Below are 15,765 nucleotides of genomic sequence, written 5' to 3' on the forward strand. Positions count from 1 at the left end.
AAGAAGTGTCTCTTCACATCTCTGTATCCACCACCTGTTGGTAAAAAGGTCACATGTGCCAACAACTCCTCCTATTCAGTCCGTGGTACAGGAGAAGTTGAACCTACAGCCATTGATGGCTCAACATTCAGAATTTCTGATTTCTTGTATGTGCCTGGTATCACAAAAAATCTACTTTCAGTGTCCACTCTTAACAGAGCTGGATTTCAGGTCATTTTTGAAGATGACAAGTGTGCAGTCCATGATAGAGAGCATGACTATGCCTTGAGATTGTCTGGCACTCTGTTGCGTGGTCTTTTTCAGCTTGACATGTATGAGAAAAGTCCATCACATGCTCTTGCAGTTTCCACTCCTACTGCGGCTATGCAGAATGCGGAGTTATGGCACGCGAGATATGGACACATGCATTATGGCAGCTTGATGACGCTTCAAAAACATGCCATGGTTGATGCATTGCCTCCTCTTGAAACACCTCCTCCACATGCCTGTGAAGGGTGCATTCTTGGTAAAATGCACAGATCTCCTTTTAAGATGGATCAGTTAAAGCTGTTTGAAAATTACAGCTTATCCGTAGTGATGTCTGTGGTCCCATGAGGACTCCATCATTGGGTGGTCATCTTTACTTTGTCACTTTTATAGATGACTACTCCAACTATACTTGGGTTTATGGGTTGAAACGCAAATCAGAAGTGTTTATGGTCTTCAAACACTTTGCAACCATGGTTGAGAATGAATCCGGACTCAAGATACAGACATTACGCACAGATAGAGGAGGGGAGTACTTGTCTGCAGATTTTGATGCTTTTTTGAAAGACAGGGGCATTGTACATCAGCTTACAGTGAGGCTAACTCCTCAGCAAAATGAGAAAGCTGAGAGAAAAAATCGTACTCTTATGGAGATGGATAAATGTATGCTGAAAATCAAAAAATTGCCTCACAAATTTTGGCTTGAAGGTCTCATGTGTGCCAATTATGTTTTGAATTGGGCACCCACAAAAGCTTTGAAGACCAAGACTCCCTATGAAGTTTGGCAAGGGAGAAAGCCTTGTGTGGATCATTTCCGTGTCTTTGGATGCCTTGCTTATGCTCATGTGCCTGTTGAGTTTCGGCATAAGTTGTCTGATAAGGCAATCAAATGCATTTTTGTTGGGTACAATGCAGAGAGCAAGGGCTACCGTCTCTACAATCCTGTCACACGCAAGATCATTGTCAGTAGAGATGTAAGATTTTCAGAGAATTCAGCTCACTCAAGCTGAATTTGATATGCCTTCTTCTTCCGGTGATGTCTTTGAGGGGTTACTACCCATTGCCTTGGGTTCCCCTGCTGATATATCTGATGAAAATCAGAATTTTCAGATACCTCCTCATGTTCCAATTCAGCCATAGGATGTCATACCACCTCCACATGCAGTGGAAGAGGTTGTTCAACAAGAAATTGCAGATATACATGCAGCAAAAACAATCCCAAATTGGCTGTTATAGACTCTCAGGGAGAGTAAAATTGATGCTCCATTACCTGGCAGAACTCGGAGTGCAAGGCATGGGGGAGGTGCTCTTTCAGTTGAATCAGCTTATGCAGGTACTCTTCTTGATGAGGAGGAACCTGAGACATTTGAAGAGGCACAGGATAATGTGCATTGGATGAATGCCATGAACGATGAGTTGTAGTCCATTCAGAAAAATCAGACATGGGAAGTTGTCGACTTGCCACCAGGTAAGCATGCCATAGGTACACGGTGGGTTTTTAAAGTTCAAAGAAAGCCAGATGGCACCATTGACAGGTACAAGGCAAGGCTGGTCGCAAAAGGATATGCTTAGAAAAAGGACATAGACTATGAGGAGACTTTTGCTCCTACATCCAGAATGACAACCATCCGGTCAGTCATAGCAATGGCTGCAAATTTTTAGTGGAATGTTCATCAGTTGGACATAAAAACAGCCTTCCTTAATGGAGACTTGTTGGAAGAGGTTCATGTCAAACAACCTCCAAGCTTTGAAATTTCAGGAAATGCACTTCAGGTATGCAAGCTGAATAAAGCTTTGTATGGGCTAAAACAGGCCCCACGTGCATGGTATGCAAAGATTTATGCCTTTCTGACCAGCAAGGGGCTGCACAACAGTCCAACTGAAAGCACCCTCTACATCAAGAAGGATGGGGGGGATTTTGTTAGAATTATAGATATAATTCAGCAGTGACCAATGTAATTTAATAAGCTGTTAGGGACACTTTTCCCTCTTTAAGAGGTTTTTTCCCCTAACCGCAGTTAGTTCACTAACTATGGTTAGTGACTACTAAGGTTTTGTCACTAGGACAAAACCTTATCTCTCACTCTTTTAGTTGTACTCTTACACTCTTCTATTGCAACTAAGCTTTCAAGCTTTCAGCTCTCAGCTCACTCTCTTTTGCTCTCTCTCTCCCCAATACTCACATTTGGTATCAGAGCCTCGTTGAGCTCCTGCTCCCAGCCCAAGCTCCTCCTCCTGTTGCATTCCGTCTGTATGCTGCATTCCCGTTGGAGCACGCCATCCGTATAATCGTAGTCCGTACAGTTTTGTACCTCGTCCGTACCTACCCGTACTCGTCCGTACCTGCCCGTACTTTGCCGTACCTATTGTACCTGTTGCTTCCGTACCTGCGACGCCCTGCCATTTGCCACTTGTCATCGTACAGATCATTGTCATCGTACTGCACGTGTAGCGCTGCATTCCGTACTGTACCGTACAGCTTGTCGCCGTACGCTTGTACTTCTCCGTAATGTTACGTAGATTCGTACGTAAGATCTGCTCGTCCGTACCGCACGAGTATTTCCGTACGACCGTACAGTCCAGCTGCAAAAATCCGTACTTGCAAATTTGTACCTGCAGATCCGTATAGGGTTTCCTTCATGTGCAGGTGATCTTTGGCAGGCACATTTTGCAGACAGCCATTGTTTGGCTCAGTTTTTGGGAGTACATTTGGGGCATCTTGTTTGCTGCAGACATTACAATCAATTTGCAGAATTTGCTTCAGAAATTTGGGGCTTTTTGGTTTTGCTTGCAATCTTGCAGACAAAATTTGGGACTTTGCAGATAATTTCAAGCTCAAAATTTGGGGCTTTCAATTCTGCAGTACAATTTCTTGAAGAAATTTGGGGATTTTGTAATTACATTGCAATTTCGCAGTGAAATTTGGGGCTTTTGCAGAGAGAGCGCAATTCTTGCAACATTTGGGGCTTTTGACCAATTTGCCCCTTTCTGGTTGCAATTTCGGGCCTATTTTGGGGCTTTTGTGTTGGGAGAGCAATTTTGGAAATTTCAGTTCATACTGCCTTTCTTGAAGTGTTTTGCAGCACTTTTGTCAGATTTTGGAGAGTTTTTGATGCTTGGACAGATTTCTGACAGTGCAAGTGCAGAAATCTGAGTTGCATTTATAGCCAGTGCTTGGCTGTGTTTTTTGGGAGTTGTGCATTTCATTCCCAGTAAGGGAATTCAGTCTTGTATCTGCTAAAATCTCTTTCTCAGATATGGCCCTGCAAAATCAGAATGATTTCCAGTTCGGTGGTCTTTCACAGGAAGACAAGTTGGATGGTACCAACTACTCCCTCTGGAGTTTTATGGTACGCAATATTCTGATTTCTTGCAATCTATGGGATTATGTGAATGGGGGTGAGATCCGACCAGCAGGTATGGCACCTAATACCCCTCCTCAGCAAGGAGGTGGAAGAGGTCGTGCACAGGGTGCAGCTGCAGAACAAGTTGTTGGTGCAGCTATAGCCACTACTCCAGAGCAGAAGAGATGGGATTCACGGGAAGTGAAAAGATTTATCATTCCGCATATCCGGTCATGTAAGACCTCGAAGGCAGCGTGGGATATCTTAGAAAGCATGTAAGACCTCGAAGGCAGCGTGGGATATCTTAGAAAGCATGTGTGTAGCCCGGAATGATGCAAGGGTATCTTTCTTGAAAAGAGAGTTAAGTAATACACATATGGAAGAGGGTGACTCCATGTCAGTTCACCTCACAAAGCTACAGGATCTCAGAGAGCAATTATTAAACATAGATGAGATTATTCCTGATTCAGAGATGATTACTACCACTCTGAATTCTCTTCTTGAGTCTTATCTCAGCTTTCATACCTCGTTGAACTTATCATTGACGGGGGGTGCAAATCCTCTCACTTTTCATGAGTTGATAGGACTTCTGCTTCAGGAAGAGCAGACTAGGAAAAACTTGGCTTCACGTGCAGGTGAACAAGCTATGCTCTCAAACTTCAAGTCAAAAACAAAGGGACAGGCAAAGACATCAGTAAATCAGCCTTCCAGTGGGTCAGGACAGCCTTCACAAAAGGCTAAAAATGATGCAAGTAAGCCCAAGAAGAAGGGTTTTTGTCATTACTGCAAAAAGCCAGGTCATCACATTGCAGAATGCAGGAAAAGGCTTGCAAAAGAGAAGAGAAACAGCTCCAGTATGGCTGTTTCAGATTCAGCTCCTCATGCATCTGACAGTGGGGATGCTGCAGCCAACTTTGTTGGACAGGATTATGCCTTTTTATCTTGCATTTCAGATTCTAGGCTGGCTGCTCCAGATGCTCGGGATAGTACAGCCACTTGTAATGATGATACATATGCATTTTTGACTTGCAGTTATGACTCTTCTACAGATGCATATGCTTTCAGTGTCAATGAAACATTGAATACTTGGTATTTTGACAGCGGTGCATCCAAGCATATCACTTCTAGGAAGTGTCTCTTTACTTTATTGCATCCACCTCCCGTTGGTAAGAAAGTCACTTGTGCCAATAACTCGTCATATTCAGTACGTGGCACAGGAGAAGTTGAGCTTACTGCCATTGATGGCTCAGTTTTCAGACTTTCAGATGTCTTATATGTGCCTGGTATGACCAAGAATCTTCTTTCAGTGTCCACTCTTAACAGAGCTGGATTTCAGGTCATCTTTGAGGATGACAAATGTGCTGTCTGAGACAGGGAAAATGATTATGCCTTGAGATTATCTGGTACTCTGCTGCATGGTCTTTTTCAGCTTGATCTTTTTGAGAAAAGAGCAGCCCATGCTCTTGCAGTTTCTACTCCTACTGTTGCCATGCAGAATGCAGAATTATGCCATGCCCGATATGGCCACATGCATTACAACAGCTTGATGACGCTTCAGAAGCACTCTATGGTTGATGCATTGCCACCTCTTGAGATACCTCCTCCACATGCCTGTGAAGGGTGCATTTTAGGCAAGATGCATAGATTCCCCTTCAAAAAGGATGGTTCAGTTAAAGCTGTCCGCAAATTACAGCTTATACACAGTGATGTCTGTGGTCCCATGAGGACTCCATCATTGGGTGGTCATCTCTACTTTGTTACTTTTATTGATAATTACTCCAATTTCACTTGGGTCTTTGGGTTGAAGTGCAAATCAGAAGTGTTCATGGTGTTTAAACACTTTTCAGCCATGGTTGAAAATGAAACTGGACTCAAGATACAGACATTGCGCACAGATAGAGGTGGGGAATACTTGTCTGCAGATTTTGATGCTTTTCTGAAAGGTAAGGGTATTGTGCATCAGCTCACAGTGAGGCTGACCCCTCAGCAAAATGGCAAAGCTGAGAGGAAAAATAGAACTCTTATGGAGATGGACAGATGCATGCTGAAAAGCAAACACATGCCTCACAAATTCTAGCTTGAAGGTCTGATGTGTGCCAACTACATTTTCAATCGGGCTCCCACTAAGGCTTTGAAAACAAAAACTCCCTATGAGGTCTGGAATGGGAGAAAGCCTTCAGTGGATCATTTCCGAGTCTTTGGATGCCTTGCATATGCTCATGTGCCAGTTGAATTTCGGCACAAGTTGTCAGATAAGGCAATTAAGTGCATATTTGTTGGGTACAATGCAGAAAGCAAGGGGTACCGTCTCTACAATCCTGCTACACGCAAGATCATTGTCAGTAGAGATGTGATATTTGCAGAAAATTCAGCTCACACTCAGGCTGAATTTCATATGCCTTCTTCTTCAGAGGATGTTTTGGAGGGGTTACTACCCATTGCCTTGGGTTCCCCTGCTGATAGTTCTAATGCAAATCAGAATTTACAGCCACCTCCCGATGCTCCAGTTCAGCCACAAGATGTCTTGCCACCTCCATAGGCAGTGGAACAGGTGGTTCAGCAAGAAATTGCAGACATACATGCAGCAAAAACAGTCCCACTGGCTGTTACAGACTCTCATGGAGAGTAAGATTGATGCTCCATTACCTGGCAGGACTCGTAGTGCAGCAAGGCACATGGAAGGTGCTAATTCAGTGGAATCAGCATATGCAGGTACTCTTCTTGATGAGGAGGAGCCTGCAACATTCGAAGAAGCAAAGGACAATGTGCATTGGATGAATGCCATGCACGATGAGTTGCAGTCCATTAAGAAAAATCAGACTTGGGATGTCGTAGACTTGCCACCGGGTAAACATGCCATTGGTACACGATGGGTTTTCAAGGTGAAACGGAAGCCAGATGGCTCCATTGACAGATACAAGGCAAGGCTGGTTGCTAAAGGCTATACTCAGAAAAAGGGCATAGATTATGAGGAGACATTTGCTCCTACATCCTGGATGACCACCATCCGATCTGTTATTGCAATGGCTGCACATTCTGAGTGGAATGTTCATCAGTTGGACATAAAAACAGCCTTCTTAAATGGAGACTTGCTGGAAAAGGTTTATGTCAAACAACCTCTAGGCTTTGAAATTACAGCAAATGCACTTCAGGTATGCAAGCTAAACAAAGCTTTGTATGGGCTGAAATAGGCAGGCCCCTCGTGCATGGTATGCCAAGATTCATGGCTTTTTGACCAGCAAGGGGCTGCACAATAGTCCTACTGAGAGCACCCTCTACATCAAGATGGATGGGGGGGAAATTTTAGTGATCCTTCTTTATGTCGATGACTTACTACTCACAGGGTCCAATGAAGATAATATTGCAGATTTCAAAGTGCAGATTTTAAAGCTGATTTACAGACCACCTTTGACATGTCAGATTTGGGGCTGCTTCACTTTTATTTGGGAATCCAGTTCTCTCAAGAGAGACGTGGCACTGTTATGTCTCAGTCCAAGTATGCCCAGAAACTCTTGGACAGATTTAACATGCATGATTGTAAGCCCATAGCCACTCCCATGGAGCCGGGGCTGAAACTCACAATGCATGATGCAGGAGAATCAGTTGATGCCACATCTTACAGTCAGGCTTCAGATTGGGCTGGAGATTATGACACTAGGCAGTCCACAAGTGGCAATTGTTTCTTTCTGGGGAAAGCTTGTATTTCTTGGTTGAGCAAGAAAGAATCTACAGTGGCTACCTCTTCATGTGAAGCTGAGTACAGGGCAGCTTTCATAGCGACAGTTGAATGTGTTTGGCTGCGTCGTTTATTTGCTGATCTTCATCTTTCATTGGAGGGTCCTTCTCCAATTCTCACTGATAGTCAGAGCGCTACTGCAGTGGCAAAGAATCCTGTGTTTCATGCTCGCACGAAGCACATTGAGGTTCATTATCACTACGTCAGAGAGAAGTTGCATGCAGGAGAGATCAGCATGATCTATGTGTCAACACATGACAATGTTGCAGACATTTTCACCAAAGCACTTCCACATGAAAAGTTTGAGGCATTTCGCAGTGCCCTGAACTTATCTCCTTTTGGTGATTGATCTTTTCCTTGTACATGACATTGGCACTGCAGGGGGGTGTTAGAATTATTGCTATAATTTAGCAGTGGCCAATGTAATGTAATAAGTAGGTTAGGGGCACTTTTCCCTCACTTAGAGGTTTTTCCCCCTAACCACAGTTAGATCACTAACTATGGTTAGTGAAGTGATAAGGTTTTGTCACTTAGACAAAACCCATCACTCTTTTCAGTTGTAATACTCATCTATTTGCAACTAAGCTTTCAGCTCTCACTCTCTCCTGCCTCTTGTTCTCTCATTTGCTCTCTCTCTCCCATTTCTCACACATACTCATCCACTAGCTGAGTCAGCTGTTGTTGCAATAAACATAGCTCTCTCCAAATGCCATCAGGATCTCTAACACACATAAACCTGTCTAGGAAAGCTGTCCTCACCTTTGGATAAGTCGGGTTTTTGTGAACACCCTGATCATCACGCATCCTTGCAGAGAAAGTTTGCAGCCAAGTTCTCGCTTCTCCCAACAGACAAAAGGATAGAATCTGAAGAAGGACTTCTAGAGCATTCTTGTCTTTAATAAGAGCTGTGAACTCTAAGCACTCTAAAAACCTCTCTCGGTCTTCATTGGGCAACCCGTGAAATCGAGGAAATTCACGAGCCATCTCTCCTCTTGACTAACTTATCTTAACCAGAAATACCACCCAACCTCTTCTGGGAAGAAAACAAAAATAATCACTCTACTGAAGAAAACTTACCCTGCATCTGACTGGCATTCTTCTTCCTAAGAGCAATTACTTTCAAAGCCTTTTGAACCTTAGCACGGAGACGTATCACCCGAAGTTCAACATCAAGGCATCTATCTCTCCTGTGTCCACACTCCCCACATAACTCACAATGAATCACTCTCATGTGAGGCTTTGTCTTCATAGTTTCAATCCCTAACCACACAGAAATTTAAGCAACATTCCCGAGCCAATCTTCTGGGCCGTTTTGTCTTGAGTACCCAATCTCAATTCAAAACTCCTCTTGTCCCCAGCAGGATCGCCAAAAAGATGATAAGAAAAAAAAGGAAAGACAACCAGGAATTATGTACTTCACCACGTCAGATAGCTGAGACTTCATAGGGATCAGCTGCAATGTGGGCTCGTAGATGATGAGCTTATGAACCAGGTTCCAGAGCAGGTGTCTCCCCACAAAAATTGACTGAACATGAATCACACAGACTCAGAGAGAGCCAAAAGACTACACAGCCCAAAACAGATAAACTTAGAACTGAACTGAACTTTCCCCCAAAACTCAGAGAACAGTCAGCCTCAGAATACTATAAACCCACAGCCCACACTCCTAAGCTTCCATCAAGGACAACAGCTTGTAACTCCCACAAAGCTGCAACAGCACCACCTCCTCTCCTTCTCTATCACTACCCAGCTCGCTTAGGACAACCATCATCGATGAAAGGTCACGTTCCATTGCGCCTTACCCTGCAATTCCTTGGTCCCTCTATCTCTTTGCATACGGAGTTCATGGAGTCTCTGTTGCCCAAAGTCCTTCAGCTAGCAGAAAACGATACACAGCTATGCCTCAAGCTGCTCACATGTATAGCGTCACCCGCACAGCCAGGTAGCTTCCTCAATCAGAAAAAAAAAACAGCCTTTCCATATGATCTCAGCCAGACCACGCATTCTCTGCATCAGCTCATGTGCAAACAACGACCGTCCTGCCTGTGTGGTAGCCATGCTCAGCCAACTACAAACAGCTCGCTATTTCTGGAGATCTCCAACGCCAAGGTCTTCTCAGCGCACACAAGCTCACAGATTCCCTTACGTGAAGACAATCAACAGCGTCCGCAATAGCCCTTCTCTCCCATTTGATCTAAATTCACCACGTAGCTGTAGCAACGGAGCACCCCGAGTTTATCCTTTCCAAACTTGGAGTCCCTTTGTGCCAAGCATGCAGTCGGAAATCCCCATCCCATCATGTACATAGGCCTTTTTTTATTGGGTGCTCAGCCTTTCGCTTATGCACACCCTCTCTTTCATCTACGAGACTCTCCAAATCTGGTTGTCCAGCCTTATCTTCAAGGAGCCCCCCTTGCATCGTAGATCCTTCCAGTGTAAAACCAAATCAGCTCCCAGCCGCCATCTTCATGTAGCTCTAGCTCACAGTCCAGAAGCTCCGCTTCATCCTTTCATGTAGCCACCTTGCATGTGCACATTCCCTTCCAGATTTTCCAGCCACGTCATCACATAGAATTTACCACTCTTCCATTTAAAAAATGCAAATATCCCCCCAAGGCACATTAAATGCACATTTTGGACCTTTAGTCACACAATTCCCACACACATTAGCATGCACATTAAAGCTTGCATGCACCCCCGTACACACACATGAAAAGGCCCTTGACGTGGGCACCAAAACATATCAAATTCCCGTAGCATGCAAGTGCACATTGACTCATAAAAATAAAGTAAAGAAACCCTTCATGACTTGATTTACATAACCCCAAAAACATTTCACTTGACCACACACTGGACACCCTTGCTCTGGAAGTTTGGTATAACCACATTACATTTCATCATTTCCCATGAAGTCCCTGCAAAACATACTTTATTGTCTAAAAAAACTATACATCAGTCCATCATGCTTGTGAAAGAAAAATCCACAAATGCCAAAAGCCCACACCTACCTTAGATGTGTACAACTATGTGCCTACCCACAGCTATATACAGTGCTCAAAAACTTGATACAGGTTTTGTTCTATCAATGTGTTAGGGTCATTGTCTCCAACCCTAACATCACGGATGACCACATCATGCTCCAGCGTCCAGATGGATCATTCTTCAGGCAGAGAGTCGAGATTATCGAGAGACAGAATCAATGTAGGATTTGCAAGACCTATGGTCACTTTGCCAGAGATTGCCCAAGGAAGAGAGAAAAGAAAAGGCCTAAAAGGTCTACGGGTGTAGCGCCTCATAGCACCACCTCAGCTGGACCTACTTCTCGATCTACTGCACATCCTACCACTTCTTGCTTTGTTGGACCTTTCACCTCTCGCCCAGGACCGTCGGCTACAGCCTCTCGTCTTGGACCTTCTTCTATAGTGTGACTAGGACCGTGAGCACGTCCTGTTCTAGTTGTCCCATGTTGGGTGCCAGTCAGAGTTGTTGAGCGTGTTCCACCTCAGGAGGCTACTAATGGCGCTACGGACCCTTCCTTGCAGGAAAGATTCCTGTCCTAGTTCCTAGTGCTGATGTGGTCGCTCGTGTCCCCTCAGATATTCATGTGAAGGAGCTTCCATCTATGGAGCAATTTGTTGCTGAAACCCATGCCATACTCCATGCTAATGATACTTATTTGGTTGAGCTTCATTAGCGTTAGGCCGAGCTCCATCGGCAACTTCCTTTCTCTTCTGCTCCTCTTTCTTCACCTCTTGACAGAGGCAAGGGGATTATCGCTTCTACTCCACCATCTGCAGGGATCCTCCACACTTCTGCGCTAAAAGCATCATTCATGAATTCTTTTGCAGTTCTGGCAGAGATGGTAGAGTTTGAGTTAGAGGAGTTTTTACCCTGTACCCTTGGGGAGCATCTTGTTTAGATCACCATGGATAGACCTTCCCCTTTTGCAGGTGTGGCAGTGCTTTCCCCAATTGACTTCCCTCCTCTTGATAGGAGGAATTTTTCTCAGGAGAGGGATATCTCCGCTACCAGGTCGGGTAAGGTTTTTCATCTAGGGTCCTCTCGTCGATGAGAATTGTCAGTTGGAACATTCAGGGCCTCAGAGGTGTACCTCACCGCCCCTTTAGGCAACTAATTCGTAACCAACTTCATCCAGGTGTTACTGGGGCCCCCATTGATATTCTTATGATTCAGGAACACAAACTGGATGTCAAGGATTGTGCCAAGTCGGGTAAGCTTCTCTCAGGCCATACTTTTTGGTCACCCACCTTGGGCACTAGCAGGGGAGATACTTGCATTTATGTTTCTTCTTTGATGCTACCCTTGGTGATTGGACATGGGCTCATAATTCCCTCTAGAGCTCAGTGGATCATTCTTTTGATTGGTGGGCATAAGGTTGGTTTCTTAAACCTCTATGCCCCCAATTCAAGAGGGGGACCGTGTCCTTCTATGGAAGGACCTGCTTTCTTGGTCTTGCATTGCAGAGTCTTGGATCATTTGGCGGATTTCAACATGGTTGAAATGCCCACAGACAAAAGAGGAGATAGGGAAGGTGCTATCCATTCCCTAGAGAGAGCATCCTGGGATTCCTTTCTTTTTTGGTACAGTAGCAGAGATGCTTTCCACACTCAGCCGCAGTCACTCATGTTTTCTTGGTCAAACAGGAGGTTGCAGATGCCTATCCATGCACAGATTGATAGATTTTATGTGGATGATTGGGCTCTGGACAGAGGTGGGACAGTATGCATTACACTCGGGGTGTTCACTTCAAATCATATGTTTGTTTCATATCCTCATGTGAGGAGTTGCTCTACCAGTATCAGGATTCCAAATGCCTTCTACACAGAGGAGGGCCTCATAGAGGCAGTGTTGCGGACTTGGGTATCTCACATGCACGATGGGTAGCTTTCCCCGTCAGGTATAGTTGCAGCCCTCTTAGATATTAGCAACTTTTACCACTCATTTTCTCGTATCAGGAGAGGTGAGATTCTCAGGCAAGAGAAAGGTATCCGCCAGCAGTTGGTTGCTCTTTAGAGGGAAGAGCAGAAGAGGCCTACATATGCTTGGGTTCAGGAGTGCCTTGCTGCAGCAAGGGCTCGGCAGTAGTCATTGTTAGATCAGAGAGTAGAGTATGCCTTTCATGCCACAGAATCATTTTAGACTCACACGAGAGGTAGGGTCAACAAGAAGTTCTTCTCTACCCTTGGCCCTAGACATAGTAAGGAGAGCATTTCACAGCTTGTTGACTCACAGGAGTTTACAGACACATTCAGATGCCGTCTTGCAGGTAGCCATAGATTTCTATGCCTCCCTTCTTACAGCAGATGCTGACACACGGGCTAGAGATGATGCTCGAGTTGTTATTTGGCAGCACTTACCTATGTCGGTCACTAGAGATATGATAGTCTCACTTGATGCACCATTCACCCACATAGAGTTTAGGGCTGCTCTCTCTGCCCTTAACAAGCGCAAGTGCCCTGGTTCAAATGGGCTTACACAGTCTTTCTTTATTTCATTTTGGGATCAGATTGGTGATCACATTATCTCAGCCCTGTAGGGCATTTGGGACTCGGGTGAGATGCCAGAATTACTTACTGAGGGCCTCATTCATCTTATCCCAAAAGGGGGTTGCAGGAATTTAGTGTCTCAGTGGAGACCGATCTTAGCAAAAGCAATCAGCCTACGTCTGCAACTCTTTTTTCCAGATCTTATACATGATATGCAGACGGGATTTGTGCATGGCAGGAGTCTTCGATAACATCTTCTCATTTTGGGAGACTTCTGACTAGTGGGCCATGCATTGTAAAGATTGTGCATAATGGCCATAGGCTTGCCATTCTACTCCTGGACTTTGAGAAAGCTTCTGACAGAGTAGGCTGAGGCTTTCTAGAGGGTACCCTCGCTCGCTTTCGATTCATAGATGGATGGATCAGAGGGGTGTCAGCTCTCTAAAGATCAGCCCATAGCCAGGTTCTCATTGGTGGTCAGGGGAGACAGGTTTCAGATTACCAGATGGGTCCGTCGGGGATGCTGTTTAGCACCCCTTTCTCTTTTTATTTATGGCCTAAGCTATGAGCTATTACCTTAGAGCTCAAGCTGATATTATAGGGCTGAGTCTTCTGTTGAGGCAAGAGGATGAGCTATTGGATAGTGAGTTGGCAGATGATACGGCTGTTTTTTTGGATGCCACACCACAGACACTCACCTCGTTCAGGACAGCCTTGGATTTGTGCTCACATACGCACATACTACTCTGATTTCTTTTAGTTTTCTTTTCAGTTTTGGATGCTATCATATGTACCAAACGAAATCCACAGACAGGTCTTGTACATGCACCCTCTACTCCAGTACAATTTAAGAGGGGGTGTTGAGGATGGTGTAAATTGCACCATCTACATAGGGCATAGGGGCAAACCCTAACCCTAACCTTAACCCTAACCCTAAGGGGTTCACATGTATATCTTCATGTTATGTTCAATACAACTTAGTGTACAGGTAGCTATATCGTGTGAACATGCACAGGACGTGAGGCAGACATACAAGACGTGGTGGAAGTAGAAGGCTTTTGGAGTAGAGAAGGACACCCAATTGAAGAACCTGATGAACATGAGGGAAGGAGGACAAGATCATGTGTTCTGAAGCGTTGGCATTGACATCGGTGCATACTTCGTTGCTGTTTTTCCAATGTATTTTTTGGTGTCATATCAGCCAGGGTTGTGGGAGAGGTCCACACAGGCCAGGGAACAAAAAGGTGGCCGTTTTGCCCGAGAACCTACATTAGCCTATGCAGTTCACATGTCCCCATGGGTTTCACTTTATGTAGCTTACCCCTTCCTAAATTTGGTGTGGCAAGTTGAATGGTGATACAAGCAGTGATGGTGGAACGTGAAGGTGAGCAGCCAAATGGTGGCACAAGGGAAATGGTGGAGGATTGCTGCTTGGCTAGTCAGCCTTCTTGGTTTGGCTGGTCATTTTGGGACCAACACCAATTAGCCTATGGTGGGCCGTTGGAATTGGGCTACACCCATCCCTAGTCTCCTTTGTAGAGGATTCACTTTGAATGGATGCCTTTTGTGTTACTAGCCCCGCTACTTCATATAGCATTGATGTCCATTGAGCAGAGTATGAATGAGTAGTATCTCAGTTGTACTTGTAGCGTGCCATAATTATGGACAGCGCTATTATGGATCAGTTTTGAAATGAACTTATCTGGAGTCTGTCTATTCATGTGTCTTTGGAGATGATCTAATTTGCTAGCATCTATTGATGCTTTTGCACCAGGTAAGTTTTCAACTATTGGAGCAGAGGGAGGATTTCAGGGAACATGTAGGCTAGAAGGGAGGGAAGTACACAGTTAGAAATGCGGTTTCAGCTCAGCAGTAGAGGTTGCAGGCCCTCCAGAGTGCCACATTGAGATAGTTTCCAGATTTCCGCAGCTTTGCGGAAAAACTTTTGGCGTAGGCTCTGGAAATCCCTCAGGAATCGAAAGATCACTCTTTTCTTTTGGCTTTCTATTCATGGAGAGATTGCAGTGAACCTCTGGAGATCCAGGTTTGGGGCCGACCCTACTTGTCCTCGTTGTCACATGGCAGTTGAATCAGTACAGCATTGCCTTTGGGAGTGCAGACAGGCGAGGATGATCTGTAAAGGTGTTGCTAGGATTTTCAGCATCTTTCATACATCACCTTTCTATATGACCTGGGGTTCACTGCCCACAGGTGTTTTTTGAGAGACATGATCTAGATCGAGCTTTCATTGTACGGCAACACTCAGTGGAGTCTTGTTCCCTCTAGGATGTTCCCCTCACTCCTTTCAGAGCTGCTCATGCCTCAATAGACACATCTTGGGAGATTTTGGCTAGCATTGCAGCTTGGCATATTTGGAGAGCCAAGTGTACAGAGGCAATGGAGGGTATCCAGGTTCACCCTTCCTAGACTATGGCTAGTATTTGGACTGACACAGTATACACTCTGATGGCTTTGTTTATCCATGATATTTATACTTCAGATTCAGTCTTGACGATCTGCTTTTCACTTCCCAAATTACATTTGAAGAAGCATTATTTTACTCATATTTTAGTACTACATTTTATGTTGATTGAAAGATTCACAATCTTCTCATTTCCATTGTGGTATTTTTTTGCAGATGGCACATACGAGCTGATTGCAGGGTCATCATTAGGCATATCTGGATACGCAGATGGGCCATCTAAAGAAGCTCTTTTTAACCATTCTAATAGCTTGACAATCGACAAGGAGAGTATTATATATGTAGCGGACAGGTTAAATCATGCTATTCGCAAAGTCATGGACAATGGTAAGCTTATTTGAGAGAGAGAGAGAGAGAGAGAGAGAGTTTATTAAAATCTTCGAAAGACTGATGGGTCTTTGAGACTGAAAAATCTTCATACAAACAAGCTGCGTGGGTGGAGCTACTAAA

The 15,765-nt window shown here is 44.6% G+C and overlaps 1 protein-coding gene across 1 annotated transcript in view; it reads left to right on the forward strand.

Annotated features, from left to right (window-relative positions):
* Positions 1-15,765, forward strand: part of LOC147890521 (uncharacterized) — a 96,470-nt gene that overhangs the window by 25,266 nt on the left and 55,439 nt on the right. Inside the window, exon 2 of the mRNA XM_087390311.1 lies at positions 15,472-15,642. Within this exon, the coding sequence (XP_087246437.1) occupies positions 15,633-15,642 (10 nt within the window). The 5' untranslated portion in view covers positions 15,472-15,632. The remainder of the gene's footprint in view (positions 1-15,471; positions 15,643-15,765) is intronic.

This window comes from Dipteris shenzhenensis, chromosome 19, assembly GCF_047967505.1.
Source record: "Dipteris shenzhenensis isolate YYH24624 ecotype China chromosome 19, Dip_SZ_1.0, whole genome shotgun sequence".
Lineage (NCBI taxonomy): Eukaryota > Viridiplantae > Streptophyta > Polypodiopsida > Gleicheniales > Dipteridaceae > Dipteris > Dipteris shenzhenensis.